The sequence below is a fragment of the Onychomys torridus genome, chromosome 1 (genome assembly GCF_903995425.1).
Source record: "Onychomys torridus chromosome 1, mOncTor1.1, whole genome shotgun sequence".
Taxonomy (NCBI): Eukaryota; Metazoa; Chordata; class Mammalia; order Rodentia; family Cricetidae; genus Onychomys; species Onychomys torridus.
In genome coordinates, this window is record NC_050443.1 from 165,947,293 (window position 1) to 165,973,079 (window position 25,787).

At 48.9% G+C, this 25,787-nt stretch overlaps 1 protein-coding gene across 2 annotated transcripts in view; it reads right to left on the bottom strand.

Annotated features, from left to right (window-relative positions):
• Positions 1–25,787, bottom strand: part of Sh3pxd2a (SH3 and PX domains 2A) — a 160,511-nt gene that overhangs the window by 115,168 nt on the left and 19,556 nt on the right. For both annotated transcript variants that reach the window (XM_036171892.1, XM_036171883.1), the window contains exon 2: positions 15,824–15,899. In XM_036171892.1, coding sequence (XP_036027785.1) covers positions 15,824–15,899 — 76 coding nt within the window. The remainder of the gene's footprint in view (positions 1–15,823; positions 15,900–25,787) is intronic.

Below are 25,787 nucleotides of genomic sequence, written 5' to 3' on the forward strand. Positions count from 1 at the left end.
CACACACACACACACACACGTGAGGGCGCACACACAAACATGAGTCTGACACCGCACATACACACATGCAAAGGTCAGGTAAGGTCAAGGGATAACTCTCAAAAGTCAGATTCAGGCTTAGCAGCAAGCACTTTTATCCACTGAGCCATCTACCCTGGTCTCTCCTTGAGATCCTTCACTTACACAGCAAAGATCCCTTCCAAGTGAGAGCTATATCCACAGGTTCTAGAGCCTGGGACTTGAACACATGTCTTTGGGGGCCACAGTAAACCCACTATAGGAAGTTACAGGAGAGAAGCTCTCAAATGTTGCGATTACAGGTTTGTATCACTACACCCAGTTTATGGATCGCTGAGGATCAAACCAGAACTTTGTGCATGCTAGGCGAGCACTTTGTCCAACTCCCTGGCTCCTAACTCAGAGAAACAGACTTGCAAAACCTCACTGTTTCACTGTGGACTGAAACCATAACCCTTAGCTGGGTGTGATGGTGTATGACATAACCCCAGCACTGGGCACCTGAGGGAGGTGGACTGTCAGGGAGGCCAGTCCGGGCTATAGAGTAAAACCATACTTCAAAACAAAATAAACTCTAACTTTGCTGTTACCGCAGCTCACAGAGCTAGAGGAAGGGCTATGGCATCATGGTGTGTGTGTGTGTGTGTGTGTGTGTGTGTGTGTGTGTGTGTGTGTGCGCGCGCGCGCACACACACACACACACACACACACACACACACACACACATATGATGGTTTTAGTGCCTAGAGCCAGGCTTAAGGGGAAAAAAGTTTTAAAACTTAAGGCCCATCACTGGGTGGTGGTGGCACATGCCTTTAATCTCAGCACTCAAGAGGCAGAGGCAGGTAGACCTCTAAGTTCAAAGCCAGCCTGGTCTACAGAGTGAGTTCTAGGACAGTCAAAGCTACACAGAGAAACCCTGTCTTGAAACCTCACTCCACCCCACAAAACAAAAAACAAAAAACAAAAAACAACAACAAAAAACAACAACAAAAAAAACTTAAGACCACCAAGCTGGAGGGCAGATGTGATACCACCACATTCCTGGACACAGTATGCTTTCTGTATGTAAGCCTTCTTCTCATCCACCCAGTGGGACCACAGTCTGGAAAATGGATTAGAAGCAGTGTATGGGCCCGATGCTGTCAAACTAGGCGAGGCCACTTTCTGGTGACCTAGATGAGTCCTCCGGAGCCAACCTTTGAGTCGTCTCCCTTCCTTCCCTTCATCTCTCATTCCCTCTTCTTGTTTGTTTGTTTGTTTTGAGCCGGTCTGTCCTCAATCCTCTGGGCTCAAATGATCTTCCCATCCCAGCGTCCCCAGTAGCTGTGTGTGCACCACTGCATCACGTGTTTCCACATTCTAGCAGCCAGAACAATCTTTTGTTGTGGTGGCTGCTGCTGCTGAGCCAGGGTCTCACTCTGTAGCCCAGGCTAGAACTCATTATGTAGCCTAGGCTGGCTTGAACTTGGTGGTAATCCTCTTGCCTTATCCTCACAGGTGCTAGGTTATAAGTTTGTGCCACCACACCCAGCTCCAAAATAATACTATTTTATTTTAAATTTTCTACATTTATTCACTGTTCATGTGCATGTGAATGTGTGTATGTGTGTGTGTGTGCATGTGCGTGCGTGTGTGTGTGTGTGTATGTGCGTGCGTGCGTGTGTGTGTGTGTGTGTGTGTGTGTGTGTGTGTGTGTGTGTGTGTATGTGCGTGCGTGTGTGTGTGTGTGTGTGTGTGTGTGTGTGTGTGTGTGTGTGTAGGGGTATCAGAGGACAACTTGCAGGAATCAGTTCACTCCCAAGTGCACCACTTCTCAGACCGGCCTCTCTCTAGGATTCCTACAGAACAGGCTACAAGCACAATGCTAGCAGATGTGTGCTTAGGGCTTAAACACAAGGCCTTGCATATAGCAGGCAACTGGCTTGCACTAAATGCTGTGGTCAATGCACTGGTGAGTGTGTCCCCACACAATCTTGCTCTGGGCATCTCTCATTTACACACACTTGTATATGTACATACACTCTCTCTCCTCACATATTGGAGCTGCCACCTCTGAAGCAAGGGCTGGACTCATCCTCCTGGACCCAGACATAGTGGGGCCAGAGAGCCCAGTTAATAGACAGGCTGGCACTGAGGCCAAGTGTCCCTGCTCAACTCCTCCTGGCCTTGGGTGTGGTGGGCGTGGTGGGCAGTGGCTCTGCCTCCCAGTGGGAGCTGGGGATAAAGGGCCCCTTTCAGCTTGGTTGCCTCAACTCCGCCCCTGTGGGGCTGTCCTCGGGGAAGGGTGGAGGGACACTGGCCAAAAGCTTCCTGGCTGCCTCTCTTTGAGGCATGGCCCACAGTGTGTAGGGTAGCTGGGCCAGGACCAGGCTGCCAGGACACTGAGAGCCACAACAGAAAGGCCTTCTGGGGCAGGGGATGGTAATCCTTGCAGCAGTGACCTGAAAGCCCTTTGTTCACTACTGAACCCCTGAGCACTTAGGAGGTTCTGTCTCAATTCCCTTATGCAAGGAAAATCTCAGGACCACAGTGAGGCCCGACCAGCCAGAAGGGAGTTTGCTTGGCTCTTCTGAGATGGTGCATCGTCCCCAAAGCCTGCTTCTCTGAGGTCTGGCTCAGCTGGAAGAACTGAGCGCAGTCAACTCTGTTCACAGCCTCCAAACCCATGGAATTCTATCTCCTTCTGCAAGGATGTGAAGATGTGGAGAAGACAGGTCAGGTACCTGGTTGGGGCGAAGTGCTGTGCACCATCTTTTCTACTGACCGTTACTTGAGCTTTACAGTAAACTATAATTTAGGTAGAGGGACTGTAGTTACTTCCGTTTTACAGGTGGGTAAATTGAGGTTCCAAAAGCTGAGTGGCCTGCTGCAGGCCACGCCCTGGTAACCGTGGAGTTGGGATTTGCAGGCCAGCTGCACACCTCCAGACTGAGGGTGCTTATGCCTTTAGTTCTTTTATCGTATCTCTCCTGAACCTGGGGCCGTGCATCTGCTTGGACAGCCACTGCACTGGAGGCTGGGATGTGGCAGTGCCCAACAGAGTCCCCACCTTCACAGACGCCAGTGTGTGTGCGTCCTGTGCGGTAGGAGACTAGCTTTGCTGGGCTCACATGGGAGGGAGCTAGGAACAGAAGCAGGAAGAACGTTCCAGCAGAGGCAGGAACCCCGTCAACAGTCCAGTGATGAGAGTGACCAAGCCCAGGGGGCTGCAGAGTGGGGTACATTTATGTCAAAAAGGGGGGCACTAGGGAGACATCCCAGGGTGTGGGTCATGAGTGGTGTAAGAAGAAGGCGAAGCTTGATCACAGGGGCCACACGGAGCAAAGTGAAGCCACTGACGGACATTTCAGAAACACCCGACTTCCTGGGCTTCAAGACCAAGGACCACTTCTTTATTACACTGTAGATTGAACTGAGGACCTCACGCACATGCTAAAAAGGCACTGTGCTACTGAGCTATTATCTCAACACATTAAAAACATTTTTCCTGAGACAGGGTCTTGCTCCAAGTGGCCTCAAACTCTCCATCCTCCTGCCTCCGTCTCCTGAGTTCTGGGATCACAATTATGTAACACATGCCAGCAGAATCACAATTTTTACCTTAAGAGGACAAAAACACGTTCTGAGTTCTTTCTCTCCTCTGATGCCTGAGATCAGGGGCTGAGGGAACAGGCCCAGCCCTGCCATTGGCTGGCTGACACTACATGAGCTCAATGTGTGGTCCTGCCGTTGTCAACAGGAGCCCCATGAATTATGGGGGTAAAAACTAAGAGACCAAGCCAGGTGGTGGTGGCACACGCCTTTAATCCCAGCACTCGGAAGGCAGAGGCAAGCGGATCTCTGTGAGTTTGAGATCAGCCTGGTCTACAGAGTGAGTTCCAGGACAGCCACAGCCACACAGAGAAATTCTGTCTCAAAAAGCAAAACAAACAAACAAACAAAAACCTCAAGAGACCCCAGAAGCCATTCTATGTAATCCCTCACTTTCTTAGGTCAGAGCTGAGCTCAGAGAAGTTTAAGACTTGCCCAACTTCACAAAGCCAGTGAGAGGCCTGGCTCTCACTGTAGTTACAGGTTACACTGCCCAGGCTCTCCAACTTGGTCATCTTTCCTAGGTCAAAATCCTAATCATCACCCAGCAATCCAATGACATTGCTTCCAAGAACCCAGGGACCAGTCTGACCCAGGTCACTGACCCTAGGTTCCTGCCCACTTCACAAGATGAAATAAGACATGGCTCCTGCTCTCTACAAAGCTAAGCTTCTAAAATTCTCATGACCAGCTTGAAGAGACTAAAGCTCAGAGAGTTTCCGGGTGTCCCTAAGTCACACTGCCAAATCTGGGTCCAGGCAGTGGGGCTGGACTTTGCTGTATGTGCCTGGTCACATGGTTGATGGGTGCCATAGCAGCAGACGAGGAGGATGTCCTAGAACATTGAAAGAGAGGGTTCACCAGGCCCCACTTGCACGCTGGAAGCACCCAGGAGACACTGAGCTGACCAGATGACCCACATTTGCCACCACGCCTGTGTGGTTTGTGGCTGCCCGCTGCTTGGCTGGCATTCATGCCTCCAGATATTCGGGGGACATCATTACTTATATACTACATTTCCATTTCTATTTTCATTCAATTCTTGCTAGGCTTAGTTGCTTTCTCCCCAAAAGACATAGAGGAATGGAAGAGAAGAACTCTTTGTCAGAATTAAGTCAGGGGCAAAGGTGAAGGTCAGAGCCTTGGCTGTGTGTGAAGTCTTTCAGTGGGAGCCCTTTGCACGAAAACACTCAAGACAAGGGGGCTTTCTGCACCTTTCAAAGGGCATGGGAGTAACCGGGGACATGGGGAAGAGGGGCACAAAGCTGGCCTTATGAGAGGCAGCCACATTCTGCCAGTGTGGTCAGATTTGAGGTGGGGCTAGAAGACCCCCATTTCCCTGAAATGTTTTTCCTTTTGCATAATATTCCATCACTAGGCACTTATTCCTTTGGTCGTAATGGCTTTTAGAGAAAAGCCATATACTAACAAATCCAATCCTTGTATTTCAGAGAGACGGGAACCCAGGCTGTGACTCTCCTTGTGTGAAGTCTGAATGAATGGGAATCACGAAGCACAAGAGACCATGTTGGTGTTCCCACAGAAAAACAGGCTTCGCGGACCAGGACTGACCAAGTAAAAACAAGAATTGAACATTTCCCAAGATTCTATTTGGTGCTCCAAATGGAAATTTGGGGGATTTATCATTATATAGAAAAACAAAAGGAAAGAAGGTTCTTTTTACCCTCATTTTTTTTTAGCCCATGCTAAATCGTGGCTTAGGAGCAGTAGTTGTGGTGTTATTACATAGTTTCTTTATAGTCACAGGCTTCCAAAATCAACCTATAGAAAGTTAAGTATTTCCTGTGGGGCACTATACCTGCAATTTGAGGATCTGCCACTAGGTGGCGAATAAAAGTAGATTGAATGACCCTCAACAAAAATACAATCTAAACAAAACCTTTACTACAGGCATGTGACTATTGAAAAGAAAACACCTGTTGTAGAATATTAATTTAAGATGTGTTACATTGGTTTGTTCGGTGGAACATCTGTTTAATGATACAAAGATGTGTTGTATTCTTTTATGTTGCCTTTGTTTAACTCTGTGAAGCTGTGTTGCTATGCCTGTCTAAAACATCTGATGGTCTAATAAAGAGCTGAATGGCCAATAGCAAGACAGAAGAAAGGATAGGTGGGGCTGGCAGGCAGAGAGAACAAATAGAAGGAGAAATCTGGAAGGAGAGGAGAACACAAGGGGCCAGCCACCCAGCCAGCCAGCCACCCAGGGAATAAAAATGAAAGTAAGATTACAGAGGTAAGAAAAAGAAAAGGCCCAGAGGCAAAAGGTAGACAGGATAATTTAAAGGTAAGGAAAGCTGTTAGTTAAGAAACAAGCCAAGCTAAGGCCAGGCATTTATAATTAAGAATAATCACACATACTCTGTGTGTGATTTATTTGGAAGCTGGGTGGTGGGTCCCCTAAAGAGAAAAAACAACCAACAACAAGCACCGATCAGCTTCTAATTGCTATATTTGAAAAAAACATGCTATAAAACTTGAAACAGGATTTACAGAAATGAAAAATCCCTAGTGTAAGCAATGTGCCATCATTTTATACCAAAGTCTCAACTGATAATCTCACTAGTCTCACTCTGTAGTGAGCACTTAATAGAACACATACAGCCAGGACTCTGGCCTTCACCTCTACACCTGGGGACAACGGGTTATTATCCTTCCTTCTCTAAGTTTTTTTTTTTGTGGGGGGGGCAGATAAAGCTAACAGGATACAGAAAGGGAGGGGTCTAGGTTTGAAGCCAGCTCTACCTCTCACTAGTGGAGTGGTCATGGGAAGCCATATGCCCTTCCTAGTCTGTGGGTCTTTATCTGTACATTTATGTCATTTAATTGGATATGATTGCCTGAACTCCTTTGTACATCATCTGGGAAAACTATGCACTTACTGAATAGTAACTATGATTCTTTGACATTAATTTTCTCTCATTTATAATTGTTTAATTTTTTTTTTTAAATCTGCAGGCCCCATCCACAGCTTCTCAGAAGGCTCTACACTTTTTTCCATATAGTCAATTCAATCTAACCAAAACAAAACAAAGCCCTGCCTCTGGGCCAGCAGTCCAGGTTTTAAACAGCAGCTATCTAGCAGGAATGTACCTGTCCAGTAAGCAAGACCGTCCCCACCCACTAGGTCCACTGAAGCCATTCTCCTCGGCTATTAACTTGCAAACGGAGCTTTCAGACTAAAAGTGCAAGGCCAGGAGGGTGGCAGGCCACCACACTGCCAGCCACTCCCTTGTCTCGGGTGTCTTCCAGGCTTTCCTTATTTTGACACTCTGGTTTGCAATTAATATTATTACCTATTTGTTTGTGACAGAGTCTTGTGTTTACAAGTATGCACTACCAACCATGTCCATATCAGAGCAAAGAGATGCCTTAAAATTTTCAGCTTATTTTTCTGTCTTAATGTCACTGCCCAAGACCCCGCAACAGCCTCCTCTCTCTTTTAGCAGTACGTGAGTGAATGCTTAGGTCTGAGTCACTCTCGTGCCATGCTACTGATGGCAAGATGGCTCAGTGGCTAAATGCACTTGCCTCCGGCCCACATAATCCAAGTCCTATCCTTGGGATCCACATGGTGGGAAGACCTGACTCCTTCAAGCTGTCCTCTGACTTCCACATGTCCCCTACAGAGGGCCTGGGGACTTGGGGACTGGTTTCTCCCCTCTCCAGAGACACCTTTTCAGGGGGATGAAGGAGACCAGGTCTTAAGAAGACAGGAAACGAAGCTCAGCTGGACCTATAATCTTCCTGCCTCAACTTCTCATGCGCTGGGATTACAGGTGTATACCACAACATCTGGCTAGTAGGAGAAACTTCTAAAACAAAAACTTTAGCAGTATCCTTGGCTCTACATTCCCCCTGGCCTTGGATGAGAGGGAGAGAATCCTGACTCGTGGCTGATGAGTGTGGCAGGACCTCGGCATCCTCCTGCTCAGGCCAGTGATGAGGAACAGGTGGCCATGCTGTTACTCATGATCCCACCCCACTGGATGCAGAGTCCATAAGCAGGTAGGCATCTCTGGGATGTGTGAGGACACCAGGCCAAGACATAGTTCTCATCAAGTTGCCACATGATGCCCTGACTCCCACCCTACACACCTCTACTTTGACTCAGTGATGGATTTGTCTTTGCTGGGTCAATAGTTTATAATACATGAACAGACTGAACACAGCTAGACACCAAGAACATGTTCAAGATAAAACAGGTGGTCCATCAAGGGGCTTGGAGGGCCTTAAACCAGTTTCTCATCCCTTACCAAGCTCTTGGTAAGATACATTCCTGATTCAGCAGGTCTGGGCGGAGACTGTGATTCTAACGAGCTCCTGGATGATGCCCAAGTTGCTGCCCACATTCTGAGCTGCGAATCCTCAAATGCCTAAGAACCCCAAACTCCAGAAGGTTGTATCAACAGCCAGTGAGCAGGCTCACCACACTGTGAGAACCACACTCACCGTGGCATTGTGGGTGTTCACTGTGCCTCACTGATGGCTTTTCACCAATGCTGAGCCACACGAAAGGAACGCCAAGAGGGACTGGCCCAGGGACACAGAGCTAGGAGGCTGAGCTGAGATTTGAACCCCAAGTGTGCTGACTCTAAGCCCCCCAGTGCTGAAAGACCACACACTGCTTGCCTATTTCTGCTCATCCTCCCCAACAAAGTGGTGTTTTTTCTTCAGACCAGCAGCGCTGAGTGGGAGCCCAGGTGCAAGAGAAGATCTGAGCCCAAAGCCTGCCCAGTTCTCTGAGACCCTTCCAAGTTTTCTCACTACGGTGAAACCTGGTTCCTTATGCTTTGGTCCCGTGAAAACAGCTATGACATTCTTCCTTATGGGCTACCTGGCCTCTGATGCTAGAGAAAAGCCAGGCATAACAGCCTGGCCCAGCCCCCTCCCAAGCCCCTCCCTATCTTCTGGAGGCACGTTCAGGTGAACCCACTCCGTCTTTAGACCATGCAGCCTGGCAGCCTAAGGCTTTTTGGTGGATGTCAGTGCTGGGGTCTGTGGAGATGGAGCGCTATGAACTCCCTCGGGAGACTTCCCAGGGTCTGATGAGTATACAGCTTGATGCCAGGCACCACGGGCTGAATGATGTATCTGCTTATAAGGTAGGACGGGGCTCAAAGAGCCAGCTCAGACCCTGGCAGAGGAGAGTAAAGGCAGGGGCTCTGTCTTTGGGACTGGGTCCAGTCAAGGTGACCCAGGCTGGCTCCAAACTTGCTACGTAGCTGAGGATGAGCTTACACTTCACTATTCCTGCCTCTACCCCCTGAGTGCTAGGGCTACAGGCATGTACCACCATGCCCAGTGTATGCAGTGCAGGGAATCAAACCCAGGCTTCTGGGCATGCTAGGAAAGCACTCTACCAACTGAGCTGTATCTCCTCAAAGCCTTTCGATGTTCCAAAGGTAGTGGTCACCTGAGGGAGACGGGGAGGAAGACATCTTCTCTTCCCCTTTATGGTGAACACAGGGTAGGTCTGAGAATGGGACTGTAGGGCTGACCTGACAGACAGAACTATGGCATCATCATCATTTTTTCCCCAAGACAGGGTTTCTCTGTGTAGTTTTGGTGCCTGTCCTGGACCTCACTCTGTACCAGGCTGGCCTCGAACTCACAGAGATCCACCCGGCTTTGCCTCCCCAAGTGTTGGAATTAAAGGCGTGCGCCACCACTGCATCATTCTTGACCCCTCCATGACCCCCACTTGCAGTCCACGGCCCTCCCTCTAATGCACACCCTGTCTTCTTCCCTTATTTCGACTGAGCCTTCAGTCTTTCCACCTCTTGTGTGGTACACGCCAGCCTGAAGGATCCTTTTGAGACAGAATCTGTTCTCTCACCATACAAGGATAAACCCTCAGCCCTTAGGGTGACCCCTGAGAACTTGCTCTGCCCAGCCTGGCTGAGGTCAGCAGCCTTCTTCCCTACATTGCACTCTGTGTGACCCAATATTGCAGACGCAGATTAGCCCACTGCCGCTCCCATGGGCCCCATGAAGCCTAGCTTCCTTCTGCCTCAGTTTCCCTTTTCACCACTACCAAACCCGGGCTGAGTAACTGACCCATCTGCCACTTGAGTGTGAGTTTGCTGACACCACCCTTGCAGGGACGCTGGAGTGTGACTGTTATCGCTAAGCACAGAGTGAAAAGATCTGACCTTGTAAAAAGACATTGGGCTTCCAGAAGGAAAGTATTTGTTTCCAAGGTGAAGGGCATGGAGTGGGGAAGGTCATGAGTGTTACAGAGGCCTGAATCACAGCCATCACTTTCGATGATGGTGTCACAAGCAAAGGTCCACTTACATATACCTCTGGTTTAACTTCAATATCGTGCTACAGACGTGAGTAGGGATTGGACTGGACTGGACCCCAGGGCTGTTTCCAGGCCAGAGCACATTTCCTCAATGTCAAATGGCCCAGGCTGCCTGAGGTGGCAGAAGTGTGGGGGTCTGTTTCAATGAAAGGTTGCTGGGGAAGAGTCATCAGAGACACTCCAGGACTACCTGGGGTGGGTGCTCAGAAAGTTGACTCCTTTCTGAAGTGATCTCTAAGCCAGGGACAAAAGAAACAGAAAAATCTGTCCAAGTGGCTAGTTTTTCCTAGCTCTAAAATGTGGAGATATGGTAGGAAAGGGCTTGGGGCCTGACCCATACTCACTTTTAGGAGCAGAAAGGAGCCCTGTGAAGCTGTCACCTGCAGAGACCTGGGGGTTCAGGGGCTGGAAGCCTCTGGGGCCAGTGACATTGACAGGGAGGGGTCTTTCAGTTCACACACTCCTGTGCAGCCAGTGCCCTCTCTTCAAGGGAAGCCTTCTTGGTCCCATCTCCTGTCTGCCCAACTCTCTGAGGTCAGCTAGCCTGACCCCTTCTCCACTGGTTCACGCTGCTCTTCACACATAATCCTCAGCCCCCTCAGGTCACTCACTGCCCTCTCAGCCTACTGTCCCTGGACCCTGATCTTCCCATGCCTGGCTCGGGTCAGATGTCACCTCTGCAGAGGCCCTTCTTGGCCAACAAATCCCAGACATCCTGAGGCACCTCACTTACAGTTCTTCCCCTTTCTGGTTCCGGTCACTATTGGAAATTGTTCATTTGTTTGTGTGGCCCCCCCCCATCCCCTCTCCCCGACACTGAAAGATAAGCTTCCTGTCAACAGTGGCCTGGCCTCTTGTTCTCAGCTACATCATGGGTGCCTACAGCTGGTCCCAGCACACAGTAGGTGCTTGATAAATAAATAGCTGTGGCAGGAAAGGAATGAAAGAACACAGCTCTCCAATGCAGAGTTCAGAGCAGTGTGCTCACAGCAGGCCTTGGGAGCCACTGGCCCCAGATTACAGAGTGGGTGTTATGATTATAAGAGGAGACTCAGCACTTCCCAGAAGGGTGGATGGGAGCAATTCAGGCCTGTAATTTTGTTGATGTTTTTTATACCCCAGTATTCCCAAAAGATACTATCTGTCTAGCCCCATCTCAAAGCTTTGTCTTTTTTTTTTTTTTTTGGTTGGTTTTTCGAGACAGGGTTTCTCTGTGTAGCTTTGTGCTTTTCCTGGAACTCACTCTGTAGCCCAGGCTGGCCTCAAACTCACAGAGATCCACCTGGCTCTGCCTCCTGAGTGCTGGGATTAAAGGCGTGCACCACCAACCTCCCGGCTGAAGCTTTGTCTTTACATTTCAGTTTACCAGCGGGGTCTAGAAACTCCCCAGGCCCTCACCCTCAGAGGCTGCAGTCCCTGTCAGAGTTCAGTCATCCCTTGTCCCAGCTGGTGCCTGGTGGAGATGGAGAGAGACACCTACAGCTGAGCAAGAGGGTCAGCTCTCCCCAGGCGTGCCGAAAACCATCCCTTCCCCCTGCTTCCTCTGGTGCTGAACAAACACCGGATCTGCTGCACAGGGCTCCGCGGTCAGGGAGAGGAAAGCCTTGTGTCTCTGGTTCACCCGGCGCCCTCCCGCACTGCGGCTCCGAACTGCCTCTTCATCAAGGAACCAGTAGGTCAACGGTGCAGCCAGTAAAAGAGAAGTAAGCTGTCTAAACATACAGGCCTGTGCCTGGAGAGGTCAGCAGGCCTTGATTACGGTTATGGGGTCACTCTGTGGCCCAAGTCATCTTGCAGCTCCATACCTCATCCACCGGGGTCCCAGGGGCTATGGGTGGGGCCGGCAGTTACTAGGCCCACAGGCTTTGTGGAAGCCCAGAGGTAAAGTGAGCCAGCTTAGGGGCACAGAGAGCTCGCACAGCCTTGGCAGGGTCAGTACAGCTCTTTCTGCTCTGCTGCCTGGCTTCTGAGGTCCCTGGGCCCCTCGTCACAGTTGTTTGCTTTTTATATCAGCAGCTATATACACCCCGCTCTGCTCTGTAATGACCATTTCCTCCCAAGGAGGCTCCTTGGGCCAGCAAACTCAGGATACACAGGAAATGGACTCCAGTCCCAGGACGGGCAACAGGAGATGGATTTTCCACAATAGTCTTTTAAAACAAGGCAGAGGGTTCCACATAAATAGTAGGCTGCACCAAGGGGCTGCCGATTCAACCATCATTGGTTGAGTACCCAAAGCACTCCATTTCTGCCTGCCCCTCCGTGCCATGCAGGTCCCAGAAACACTTGAAAGACTACTGTCCCTGGCTCTCTGATATTGCCACAGGTGGAGACCTTCTAAACAGGCAGTGGGCTTTTTTGTTTTGGGTTATTTTTCCAAAGGTAACAGCCTGGGTGCATCTCTCTGTGGTGAAGAAGCACGTGGTTTTTGTTTGTTTTTGTTTTTAACTATACTTTATATTTATTTATTTAATGTTCATTGGTGTTTTGCCTGTGTGTGTCAAATCCCCTGGAATTGGAGTTCCAGACAGCTGTGAGCTGCTCTGTGGGTGCTGGGAATTGAACCCGGGTCCTCTGGAAGAGCAGTCGGTGCTCTTAACTGCTGAGTCATCTCTCCAGCCCCTGAAGAAGCAGGTTTGCTTCCTTACTGTAATAAAAGATGTGGACTCCCGAATGTCTAGGCTCCCTTCCTATACTGTGCCCAGTGCACATGCAAGTGACATCCCTTGCCTATCATGTCACTTCAAGGGAACTTGGAGGGGATGAGAATAGATGTGAATGTGCCTCTGCTCACGCCGGTTACTGGGCTGTAATAAAGTCTAATCTCTCGGATTCAATAGTGTTATATTTTGTATGGTTAGCCATGAAATCATTAAGCTAATTTAACTGGCTCACAAATAGGGTGGAGTCAGATACCAGGCATGTGGTTTTTGTTTGTGTGTTTGGTTTTGGTTTTTTTGAGAGCATGCCACATGTAGCCCAGGCTGGTCTCGATCTCATTTCATAGCTCAGGTTGGCCTCGAACTCTTGATCCTATTGACTCCATCTTGCAAGTTCTGGGGCAGGCTTGTGACACCACACCTTGATCCATTCACAGTTCTTAACAATGCTGCTCCTATCCTTAGAGCCTGAGGGCAAGGTCTACCCAGCCTAGTCTCTCAGCTCCAGGTCTGCCTTCTTTCCAGCAACTCAGAAGCCACAGATTCTATTATTATCCTCTTACTATTATTATTATTAGAAGTAGTAGTAGTAAGATCTCAGTACATAACCCAGGCTGACCTAGAACTCACTATGCAGCACATGCTAACCTTGAACTAGCTTCCTGCCTCAGCCTCCTCAGTTCTGGGTAACAGGCAAGCTCCTAAAGAAACTTCTTTTAGAGAGACTTCACTTTGTAACAGAATTTAGCACATGCTTCTCTTTTTATAAAATGTATGGCACGTAACTTTAATCCCAGGATCTCTCTGTGATTTTGGAGCTAGCTTGGTCTACACACTGAGTTCCAGGACAGTCAGGACTACATAGAGGGACTCTGTCTCAGAAAACAAACAACAAACCCATTGAGGGCAACTGACAGATAGTGACATTTTTTCTAAGAAATTTGTTCAGGAGGCTTTAGGAGAATTCCTTCATGCAAATCAAATTCTACTCACAGCTTTTTGGTTGGAAGCAGGAATGCCGAGCACTCTGGACTGTAGAGAAGCTTTTCACAGGCTACTGTCCTTACTGGTCAGAGGTATGCTTACTCAGTAGCATTCTCCATATGTTCAATATAGAAATTGACCACTCTGGTCAATGTTCTAGTTAACTGAAGGTGTTAACATTAATTTCCTGGTTTGGATAACATACTATAGCTAGTTATTAAGGTGTTCCAGGACTGGAGAGGTGGCTCAGTGGTTCAGAGCACATACTACTCTTGAAGATCACCTAAATTCAGTTCCCAGCTGGGCTACTCACAACTGCCTCTAACTCCAGTACCAGGGGAATACTGATGCCATCTTCTGGCCTCTGAAGGTACTGCAATCACGTGAACACACCTATACTGAGACACACATCACCACATAAGTTTGAAATAACAAAATCAAAAGAGGAAAAGAGATGTTCCATTGGGGGAAGTAATTTGATGGTGGAAAGCAGCTGGTGTAACCCTCCTTACAATGGAATAAAGTCCCAGCTCTGCAGTCAGGTATTAGAACTGCAGGAGAGCAAGGTATGGTGGCTGGTATTTTTGCAACATCTCCCAAGTCTGTAATTCCCGTAATCCCAGCACTTGGGAGGCAGAGGCAGGAAGATCAAGAGTTCAAGGTTATCCTCAGCTACATCTCAAGTTCAAGACCAGCATAGACTCCAGAAGACCTCTCCTGCTTGGTTTTGTTTCGTTAACTTGACACAAACTAGAGTTATCTGATAGAGGAAACCACAGATGAGAAAATGCCTCCCGAAGACTGGCCTGCTGGCTTTGGTTGTGCTCGCCGTAGGATTTGCTGAAGGAGGTAGAGACAGGAGGATCATGAGTTCAAGGGCAAGGCCAGCCTGGGCTTCACATTTTTGCTAGTCAGTGGTGGCACACACTTTTAATCCCAGCACTTGAGAGGCAGAGGCAGGTGGCTCTCCACAGATGAATTCCAGGACAGCCTGTAGACAGTGGTCTACACAGAGAAACTCTGTCTCAAAACAAACAAACAAAAAAAGCAAAACAAAACAAAGGACTGTCCTTTAGACAAGTCTGTGGGACATTTTCTTAGTTACTAATGTGGGAGGGCACAGTCAATTGTGGATGGTGCCATGCCTGGGCAGGTGGTCCTGGGTGCAGGCTGAGCAATATGCAGCGTTCCTCCATGGCCTGTTTCAGTTCCTGCTTCCAGGTCCCTGTCCTGCTGGAGCACCTGTCCTAACTTCCTCAGTGATGGAGTGAGACCTGAGTTGTAGCTGAAACAAACCCTTTCCACCCCTAGCAGCTTCTGGTCAGGGTGTTTTTCACAGCTATGGAAACCCTAAGACTAGACCCTCTCTTAAAAAGAAGGCAGGGTGAAGCAGGGCGGTGGTGGCACACGCCTTAATCCCAGTACTCGGGAGGCAGAGCCAGGTGGATCTCTGTGAGTTTGAGGCCAGCCTGGGCTACAGAGTGAGTTCCAGGAAAGGCGCAAAGCTACACAGAGAAACCCTGTCTCGAAAAAAAAAAAAGGCAGGGTGGAAAGGTATTTTTAAAAGAAACTCAATAGGTAGATAATTAAATGAATATGGAGCTGTTGAATCTGAATCTGTGTAACTGGGTCAAATGAAAATATACTAAATTGTTTAATCATACACACAAAACAATCACTCGGTGGCAATGACCTCAGCCATTTATTGCAATGGAGAGCCTTCCAGGGTACCTGACCCCAAACAGGATACTCCTGATGCTTGAGATAACAGTGACAGCTGAGAGAGGGACCAAGGGTACTTGTGCTTGGTCTCTGCCCTAACTTGGTGGGCACAGGGGCAGCAGATGAAGGCAAAAGCAGAGCCTTGCTGAGGCTGGCTTTGCCAGTTCCTCCTTAGCCAGGGAAAGACAGCACATCACATCAGAAGAAGCTTGTGTGTGTGTGTGTGTGTGTGTGTGTGTGTGTGTGTGTGTGTGTGTGTGTGTCTGCGCGCGAGCGCATCTCTGGGTCTTTTGTGAAGAAGATCCCAAGTCTGAGAGCCTCAGAAACTGCCCAGGAGCTACAAACCAAGGGCTAGCAGGGATGATTCTGAAGCCAGTTGGAGGACAGTGGCTTTCAAAGCCAAGGCTTGCAAATCCTATGGAGGAGTGGTTAACGCATCCCTAGCCTCTTCTTGGCTTGGGGAATGGGGCTTCTCCTAGTCACCCCCAGCCCTCCACAGGCCGCTGGAGCTTACCTGGGAGGAAGGGGATGATCCTTTGCTTGGGATCCTTCTGGCCACCTTCAATAGGAAATTTATCCAGAAGCTGCATCTGGGGAGCCAGACAGACAGACAGGCTTGAGAACACCAAACAGCATCAGCATCCCACCACTGCCCCACTGTGCTCACATGCATGAGTGGCGCTTGAAATCCCTCATTTCACAGTCCATTAACAAACCACATGGGGCTTGAGAGGGAGAAGGCCAGAGCTCTCCAGGCATCAAAGGGGCTGTCTGAACCATCTCAGAAAGGGGGAGGGGTCTAGAGACACTTGAGAGTGAGGCTGGGCCAGGGACCAACAGGCCTGTAGGCCAGCCTGGGGTTCCCAGATGCTCCTTTGGGCCCAGTTCCTCCCACTTCATCTGTCTGTTGAGTGAATCCTTCAGTCACCTGCATCCCCAACCTTCCTGGGCCGGGAACGGAGGAAGGCCCCACCTGATACTTCAGACAGACCACCCACCTTCCAAACTGCAGTGCCACACCAGGTGCAGGTGTTATTTTAATCATAAAACCAAATCTATTGGATTGCACCCATGGCTGGGGACCCCCCTCCTCTGCCTCTTTCTTCCCACCCTGAGCTCACTACTGCTTTTCCAGGGAGGAGCCCTCTGGAGTAGTTTCCAGGATCCTGCAGGAACAGCTGTTTCTTCTTTTGCTATTCTGGGCTGAAATTCTGTGTGAACTGGAAAAACACATGGGAAGCAGGATGGACAAGGCCAGGGTCCCTGTATGCAGTTGATGCACAGTGGCCACAGCCAGGATGTCGGGAGGGGGGGGGTGTCCCAGCCGTGACCTTGGGCAAGGCAAGGGGCCTTCCTCAGACACCTCCTTGACAGGATGAGGAGCTGTCACATGGTACCCAACCATTCATTCCTCTCAAGGCTGCTGATACTCATTGGTCTTGGATCAAGGGCACTGGACATTGAAGAAAAAAGTCCTTGGCCCTTGGGGTGTTAATATTAATTAATTAATAATAAATTAATTTTGATGAAGGGAGACAATAAAATTGGTCACATGTCAGGAAAGGCTGAGTGTTATAAAGAATGAAGTCAGCTGAGGTATCTAAGATGTGGGATCTTTTGTTTAGGGTGTGAAGATGTCACCAGTTCAGGGGCAAAGATCCCCAGAAGGTGAGGAAGCAGGGCACTAAGGGTAAGACCGTTCCAGAACAGAAGTGCAAACCACTGGAAAGGGCAGCATGGCTGGCATGGTGTGAGTCAGGGCAGAGGGACCAGCATGAGATGAGAGGGTCAGGATGGGCCATACCGGAGAGTGACTCAGGTGTCCTGAGGCACCAAAGGCTTTCATGAACAGGAGGGATGTGACCTGATGGTGCTTTGAGAAGATGGCTCAGTTACAGTGTAATAAATGAGCCACAGGGTAGAAATGGCTGGGGCCACGGTCTCAGCATTGAAGGTGATGGAAGGAGGTCTTGTGCTGCTGGGCGGTGGTGGCGCACGCCTTTAATCCCAGCACTCGGGAGGCAGAGCCAGGGGGATCTCTGTGAGTTCGAGGCCAGTCTGGGCTACCAAGTGAGCTCCAGGAAAAGACACAAAGCTACACAGGGAAACCTTGTCTCAAACAACAACAACAACAACAATAACAACAACAACAACAACAAAAAGAGGTCTTATGCTAGACCATGTGCCTGTGTGCGTGCATGTGTGTGTCCATTCATCTATCCAGCTCTAGGACTGTCTCTCACATAATCAGTACTCAATCTCCACACAGCATTTAGAACCCACATAGGGAGGGTTAGGTAGATTCCATTCAAAACAAGAGCGTACCATCATCAACTTTCACTTCCCCAAATAGGTACTTGGCAAAAGCTGTCTCATGAGTTTTAAATGTGCTAACTTCAACTCTCAAACATTTAATAATTCCTTGTTGCTACATTTAAATACAACTGGGGGCTCTAACGCTATGAGCTTGTACTGTGAGTTGTGTAATAAATTCTGAAATAAAAGCTGCCGGCTAGGGCCCTTCTTCCCTCCTCTGTGCTCTGTCCCTGGACACTGCGTTTCTACCCTACAGCAGCAACTGTTGCTCAGTGAGGAGACACCAGAGAGAACAAAAGCAATGGGGGGTGGGGGATCCAGAGAAGGCCAAGGAAGCTAGATGTGGCTGTGCACACTTGTAATCTCTGCACCCAGGAGGCTGACACAGGAGGATCAAGAGTTCAAGGCCAGTCTGGGCCATAGACTGACCAGTCTTGCTATATATAACAAGACTGTATCTCAGGAAAACACAAATGAAAATCCAGAAATAAAAACTTTTAAAAAGACAAACGAATCACTTATGTTCAGTTCCCCTAAAAACCAACACGAATACAGTGGGGCACAAATCCTTTCTAAGTATTTTTCCATGTGTATAGCTAAAATGACCTCATCCATCCTCTTACGGTGCATGTTGAACATTTTTTCCATATTATCATGTTTTTGTAGTGTTAAGGCCTTGTACATGCTAAGCAAATGCTTTACCACTGACCTATGTCAATATCAACACCTCTTTTTTTAAAGACATGGTCTCACTATGTAGCCCAGGCTATCCAGTCTGCCAAGTGCTAGGATTACAAGTGTGTGCATCATGCCTGGCCACAGTGCCATTTTTAATTATGACACAGACTTTCAGTGTCTGCACGGCCCACAGCTCATTTACCCGTCACCCTGTAGGTGACTCTTCCTGTTCTTTGACTTGTCACTGCTACACACAGCAGTAGAGCAAACATCTAAGCACCATGTGTCTCAATGCTTCTTAATAACACCACATTCTTTTCACTTTTATACTATGTATATTCATAAATGAATCTTTTCCAAAATATCGAGGATAGATAATACCATGCTTAGGCCAGGTCTGGGGCCTCCAAGCAATGGCTCCCTCCGGTGTCTCTGGGGACAGCACTGAGCTATCTGAGGAGGGCCCAGCCAGACACCCGGATATGGAGTGATAGGCTTTTCTGAATTGATTTTCTCTGGAACCAGGGTGTGCCTGGGCCACAACAAGCTGTGGGACCTCACCTAAGTGGCTGTATCTCTGAAGAACTTGAGCAAGACTGGCCATTATACAGCACAGCTGGTCTTGAACTCTTGACCCTCATGCCTCAGCCTCCCGGGTGCTGAGGTTACAAGTGTGCACCCACATGCCTGGCTTTCTTTACCTTCTGACTGCCCTCCTCCTCTGTGCCCCGATTTTGTCATTTCTAGTTTCTCCTCAGGTAACAAACAAGTTGTCCTCCAGCTCTACCACTCACATAGTCTCTGACGTGAACATTTTCTTTTCAGATTCTGACTCATACTAATTGTGCACAGGGACTGTGGAGCTAGGGGGAGTGGACAGGGAGGGACATGGGATATTCATGCATCCATCCCTTTCCTCCCCAAACGCAGCATGCCTTCTGGATGACAGGCCTCTGCTACACATTAGGGCTAAGTCAAACAGCAGCGCTGGCACGGAGGAGCTCTTCTGGTGGTGCTTCACCAAGTATGCGCGGCAATGGTGAGCAATGGGGATGCAGTTCTGGTTCTGAACTGCCGGGGCCCTCCACTTCTCCAGCTCACATTTGCTAGAGAAGCTGCTGATGTACGGACGGTCTACAGCAAAGCTGTACGGCTGCAGTACCCACAGGGTAACCTCTGTCCATGCAGGAAACTGATCACTTGCAATACAACCAGTCCAGGTCGAGGTTGGCTGTACACGTAAAACATGCTAGACAAAGAGTATAAAAGAGAAAAGAAGCCGGGTGGTGGTGGTGGTGGTGGTGATGCACACCTTTGACCCCAGCACTCGGGAGGCACAGGCAGGAGGATCTTTGTGAGTTTAAGCCAGCCTGGTCTACAGAGCGAGATCCAGGAAAGGCGCAAAGCTACACAGAGAAACCCCGTCTCGAAAAACCCAAAAAAAAAAAAAAAAAAGAGAGAGCAATGGAGAAGAGATGGGGGAGGAGGGGAGGGGAGGGAAAGAGAAGTGTTTCATTAAGAATTTTATATTGGGGGCTGGAGAGATGGCTCTGTAGTTAAGAGCCTTGACTGCTCTTCCAGAGGACCCCAGTTTGATTGCTAACAGAGCTCACAGCCATCAGTAACTCTAGTTCCAGGGGATCCAACGCCTTCTTCTGGCGTTCTCAGTCATTGTGATACACAGGTATACACGCAGGCAAAACACTCATATACATAAAATTTTAAAATGGGAAAAGGAATTTAGTATTGATTATATGTTGAGAATACTCTAGAACAACTTACAAATGAAATATTTACTTTTATTTATTTTATGTATTTTATCTTTAACAGTGTGTGTGTGTGTGTGTGTGTGTGTGTGTGTGTGTGTGTGAAGTGTGTGTAGATTTGTGCACAAGTGCAGGTGCCTACGGAGGCCAGAAGTATCAGATCCTCTGGAGCTGGAGTTATTGATATGGGTGCTACACGAATGCAGATCCTCTGCAAGAATAGCAAGTGCTCTTAACCACTGAGCCACCTGTCCAGCCTTCAAATAAAAATACTTTAAAATTTAACTTTGTCTGTTTCCTTTCACATTTTAAAGTGGCTACCAGAAATTGCTTTTATTATATATGTAGCTCACATTGTATCTCTGTTGACAGCCCTGGTCCAGTGAACAGTGGCTCTCAAAAGTGTGATTTGGGGATGGGGAGGTGGCTCTGGGTAAATACTCCACATTCTGGGTGAAGATGACCCCTTGACAATGATGTCACATTTCCCCTCCCCCCCCAGTCTTCCCAGCGGGAGCACAATCTGAATTTCCGCAGTGGGTTTATGTGGTGATGTATTGTGTCCCCCAGTATACTGTGTCTCCTAATAAAATTGAGTGGAGATCAGAGGGAAAAGCCAGCCACTATATAGAAGTCAGGCAATGGTAGCACACGCCTTTAATCCTATCACTTGGGAGGCAGGGAATCTGTCTGGATCTCTGTGAGTTCAAGGCCACACTGGAGAACAGAGCCAGGCATGGTGACACACACCTTTAATCCCAGCACCAACCATAGAGGTCTGGAGGTCTGTACAGACAGAAAGGAAGTGACAGAGCTGGGCAGGAAGAGGAAGTGAGGTAGCAGGGCTGAGATAGCGAATGAGAGAACAGAACAGAAAGGCATATACAGGTGTGGGTATACAGGAGTAGGTCCCTTTGGAAGCTGTGGAGTTGGTGAGGAGAGGTTAGCTGTGGCTTTTCCTATGCCTCTGATCTCTCTCAGGCCTTAATCCCAGTTTCTGGCTCTGTGTTTTTTTATTTTTGTTTTGTTTTGTGTTTATTAATAAGACCGTTTAGTAATTCGTCTACAGGTTTATGTGCCTCCTGGGGATGCAGGGTTGGCTGACAGCCTGGCAGGCGTGGGGACAGTGGGGATGAGGGTATGTTGCGGGGCCCATCAACCCACTCTTCCTAATTCTTCCTCTTGGTGGAACTCTTAGTCTGGTTCCCTCCTCTCCACCCCAGCCAAGCCGAGACCATCTGCTGAGTCAGCAGGCCTTCCCCAGAGCTGTGAGCTCCCAGCTGGCTCATTCCACACTGGCAGCCCTCAGGTGTAGTGCCCAGGCCCCGTCCCCTAACCCACCACAGCTAAGTTAGCAGAGCCTTGGAGTGGGGCCTCCCAGTCATGAGTCCTGTGGTCCAGCCCACGGCCATGGGCCACAAAGCCAGGCTACCTAGCCGCCAGTGATACTTTCTCTGCCCAAAGGTTGCCTTTCGAAGAAATCAAAAGCCCTGGCTCCAGAGCAAACACCAAATAAGGTGGCCCAATGGAGCTGAGCCAGCAGTATATGAAGGCATCAGCACTTGGTCTTGAAGAGCTGCACAGTTAAGAACCTGAGATGGCTGGATGGTGGGCAGTGTGTCTGCACTTGGATCTCCAATGCCAATGTAACCCCTTCAGAGGTGGGCAAGCCCCACAGTGCCTGACGAGCAAGGCTGGGTTCCACAAGAAGCATAAGCTCAGGCGCTATTTCCTGGACAGACCTGGCCAGGCTTGCATGAGGAGGAAGCCCAGGAGCACGGACAGTGAGAAAGGTTTCACCCATCGTGGAGCTCTGCGGCACCACCTTTTCAGGCAAGCGGATTCTCCTGCCACTCCCGAAGGCCCTGAGTCAGGTCGGAAGAAAAGCAGGTCTCATTGCCAGGAGTGAGAGGCGCCTGGCTACAGCAGCCTTTGCAAGCACATCACAACCCCTTCAGTGCAGGACTGTTTATTTAAGGGGTGGGTCGTGAGAGAGATACAGGACAGCTTGGATCCAGGAGCTGGCTCAGCCAGACAGCGCTGATTCCACGGCTCTCCTAGGGCAGGGCTCTGCAGCAATAAACTCTGGGGAGAAAGGAGGTGGGCCCCACCCAAGCAGGGCACATCTGTAACCCAAGAGGCCCAACTGCTGGACAGCAGAGGGGAGGAGTCCCCAGGGACTGTGCGGCTGGGCTCCAGGGTTCCAACCTTAATCCTTTAGAGTCAGACCATTTCTACCTAGGAAACAAAAAGAACATTGCCGGGGGAGGGGGGGTGAAGACAGAGAAAGAGTGTGCGCATGAGTGTTGAGGCAGGGTTTCTCTATGAAGCCCTACAAAGTCCCCTTAAAAAAAAAAAAAAAAAAAAAAAAAAAAGAGGCACCCAGTCTGTAGGGCCACAAGCAAGCAAGGAAACCTCGAGAGTTCCTTTGTCCCGTGGCCTTGGCAGTTGTTAGATGCTGGGGTCACCTCAGTGTGTATCTCAGAGGCAAGGACAGTAAATGCAAGCTGGGGTGGCACCTCACACTTGCAATCTCCGCACTCTAGAAGCCGAGGTAGGAAACCTTGAGTTCAAGGCCAGCCTAGGCTACATACCAAGGCACTAGCTCAAGAACCCCCAAACCCAGTTAAGTAAAATCATGTTAAGTGCAGCTTTTCTTCCAGTATACCCCTCTGGTATACTCTTCCAGTAACTCCCCTCTGCTCCAGGCCGGCCTTCCCAGTGAGACCTACTCTAAGAGACCTATAGGACGGTCCCAGCCAAAGGTCACCACTTCCTTCCTTTGAATCCCAACCGTACTTCCAATTTGTTTATCCTGGTTGACTAACTCACATACCTTTTATGATTTATACCCTCCCCCCTCTTTAAAACAGGGTTTTAGGGAGGCCAGGCTGGCTTGGAACCCACCGTGTACCTGAGGATGACCTTGAACTTCTGACCCCATCTCCACCTGCTGGGATTACAAGCAGGCACCACCACACCAGTTTTACGCGGCACCTGGGCTTTGGGCCTGGGAGACAAGGACTGAGGAACAGCCGCAGCCCGGTGACTAACTGTTTATTTAAGTCCTGAAGAGGAATGCCCCTGAACAGTGAGGCATCCTCGTTGAGCCAAGGTGACAGGATGACAAGTCACAGATGAGGGACTGGGTGGTCCCTCTAAAGTCATCATCAGCAATATCCTCTTATTTAAGGGAGTGGGCAGAATTCTCTGCTCAAATCAAACCTGACATCACATGTCAGCACAGATTTCAGGGGAAGTCAGCTCTTCATCAGAGCAGTCTGCTGCGAAGGATCCTCTGCCTTCTAAATTAGCTTTCTTGTCAAAAATTAATGAATTCCAGTCTATTTCAAGACTTCACGCTGCTCCATGACCCCAATACCACCTTCTCTTGATTTCTACAGGATTTTGTTAAGTCTTAGAACTTTCCTTTTTCAAAATTAGTGGTTTTAGATACTTTGCAATTAAAAAATTTATGTTGATTAATCTCTATGAAACAGTGGTTCTCAACCTTCCTAATGCTACAACCCTTTAATACAGTTCCTCGAGGTTGGGGATTTAGCTCAGTGGTAGAGACCTCTTGCCTAGCAAGCGCAAGGCCCAGGGTTCGATCCTCAGCTCCCCCCCGCAAAAAAAATACAGTTCCTCAGGTTGTGGTGACCCTCAACTATAAAATTATTTTCGTTGCTACTTCATAACTTTCATTTTACTACTGTTATGAATTGTAATGTAAATATCTGTATTTTCCTATGGTCTTAGATGACCCCTGTGAAAGGTTCATTGACTCCCAGAGGGGGTCACAACCCACAGGTTGAGAACCACTGCTATAAAATAAAAGCTCTTGAGATTGGGGAGAGGGGAATGCATAGAATTTACACACCAATCTAGGGAAAAATAACTTTTTTTCTTTTCATTTTTCCCCCCTTTCCTCTCCCCTCCTGCCCCCCCCCCCTTTTTTAAGACAAGGCATCACTTACTGGGGCCTAGACTAGCCTGGAACTCAGATCTGCCTGCCTCTTCCTCCTGAGTGCTGGGACTAAAGACGTGGCCACCACGTCCCTCATAAGAATAGATTTCTTAACAACTGAGACTTCCAATATTTAATTTGTTCAGCACATATGAAGATTTTACACATTTTCATTTATATTTGTTATTTGTACTAATTAAGAAGGAACACACACACACACACAGTGTTTGTTGAGAGGCATTAAGTCTAGAAAGGAACCTGGGTCTCGTGGTACAGGCCTGTAATACCAGCTACTCAGGAGGCTGAGGCAGAAGGATAGAAAGTTCTTAGTAAGATTTAGTCTCAAAACCAAGTGTAAAAAGAGAGTGTGAGGCCCTGGGTCAAGCTCTAGTACTGGGAAGAAACGAAACTGTTGGCATTCACAACCAATATGAAGTTACACATCAACTCAGAGCTTTCCCAAGAGATGCGCACCTTCGGACCTTTTCTGTTGTTGTTCCCCACTAAAAACAGTATAATCCCTGGCTGGTATAAGAAGACATGAAGTCCTTGAGAAAACAAGAGAAGACCTGGAGAAGAAAATGTGGTGGGTGTTCAACAGGGAACACACCATCCCTGAACTGTGCAGTTCACCAAGGTTCCAGTTGGACTTAGTATATCTTACCACATTTTAGTAAGGATGAAGAGAGGAAGAAGGCGTGAGCGAGGGACTGATGGGTAAGAAGGAGGAGGCAGGGAAGGAAGGGGGAGGAGGCGGGCAGGAGGAAATGAGATCTCAATACTGAATAGAATGAGAACCCAGCAGAGCAAGGACATAGGACAGAAATACCAAGTCCAGTGGGGCTGGAGCAGAGAGAACTTCTGTTAACACTGGCCTCTCCCTGAGATGTATCCATAATCATTTCCCCCCATTCTTTATGACCTACACATAAGGCAGAGCAAACAAGCGTGGAACCTGGGCTCCAAAACCACACCAGCTAACCAGGTAACCCTCTGCAAGTCCGAGCAATGGGCAAGGTGCTGTAACTCATAAAAAAGACTGGAGAACCCAAGGAAGGATGGTCCAGTGGTGCTCTGCAGGACAGAGAGGGGCGGCAGCCTAGGAGGAGGCTGTCACTGGAGCTCCCAGATGATGAGGTTGAAGGTGGAGGGTCGGATGGATGTCTAGCTCCCCCATTAAAATCACGTCAGCACCTCACGCAGCTAACCTAACATTAAAGAAGCCGGGGAGAGAGGAAGACAGCAGAGAGGACACTTCCTCCCTGGCAAGGATGACTTGGTTGTTGAGTCATGGCACCATAACACGTTAAAGCCAAAATGCACGGTACCAGAACATTCCCCAGTGCTGAGAGGGGCCCACTCTAGCTTCCAAAGAAGTCTTCCTTGAGCAACTTCTGGAAAGCATGCAGCTGCCACTGCTCCAGATCCCTTCCCTTTACCATGGTGGTCTACACGGGACATTGGCAGGATGCAGAGTGTGAATCACGGCCCAGGCTCTGAGTGAGCTGGGACACCCACACAGGAAGACAGTAGCTTTAGATGGGGCTCATGTTGCTTACACATAATGAAAGTTAGGGAAGGGCCATGATTAGTGGATGGGCGGGCAAAACAGACTTGCCGGAGAGGACCACGGAGGTAGGCTCTGAATTAACACAGCTGGGGTAAACAAAGTCAGCAGCTCGGCCGGGGGACAAAGGCTTGCGAGTGTGAGGGTCAGCGGTGCTACAGGAAGCAGTCAGAGTGGACTGGAC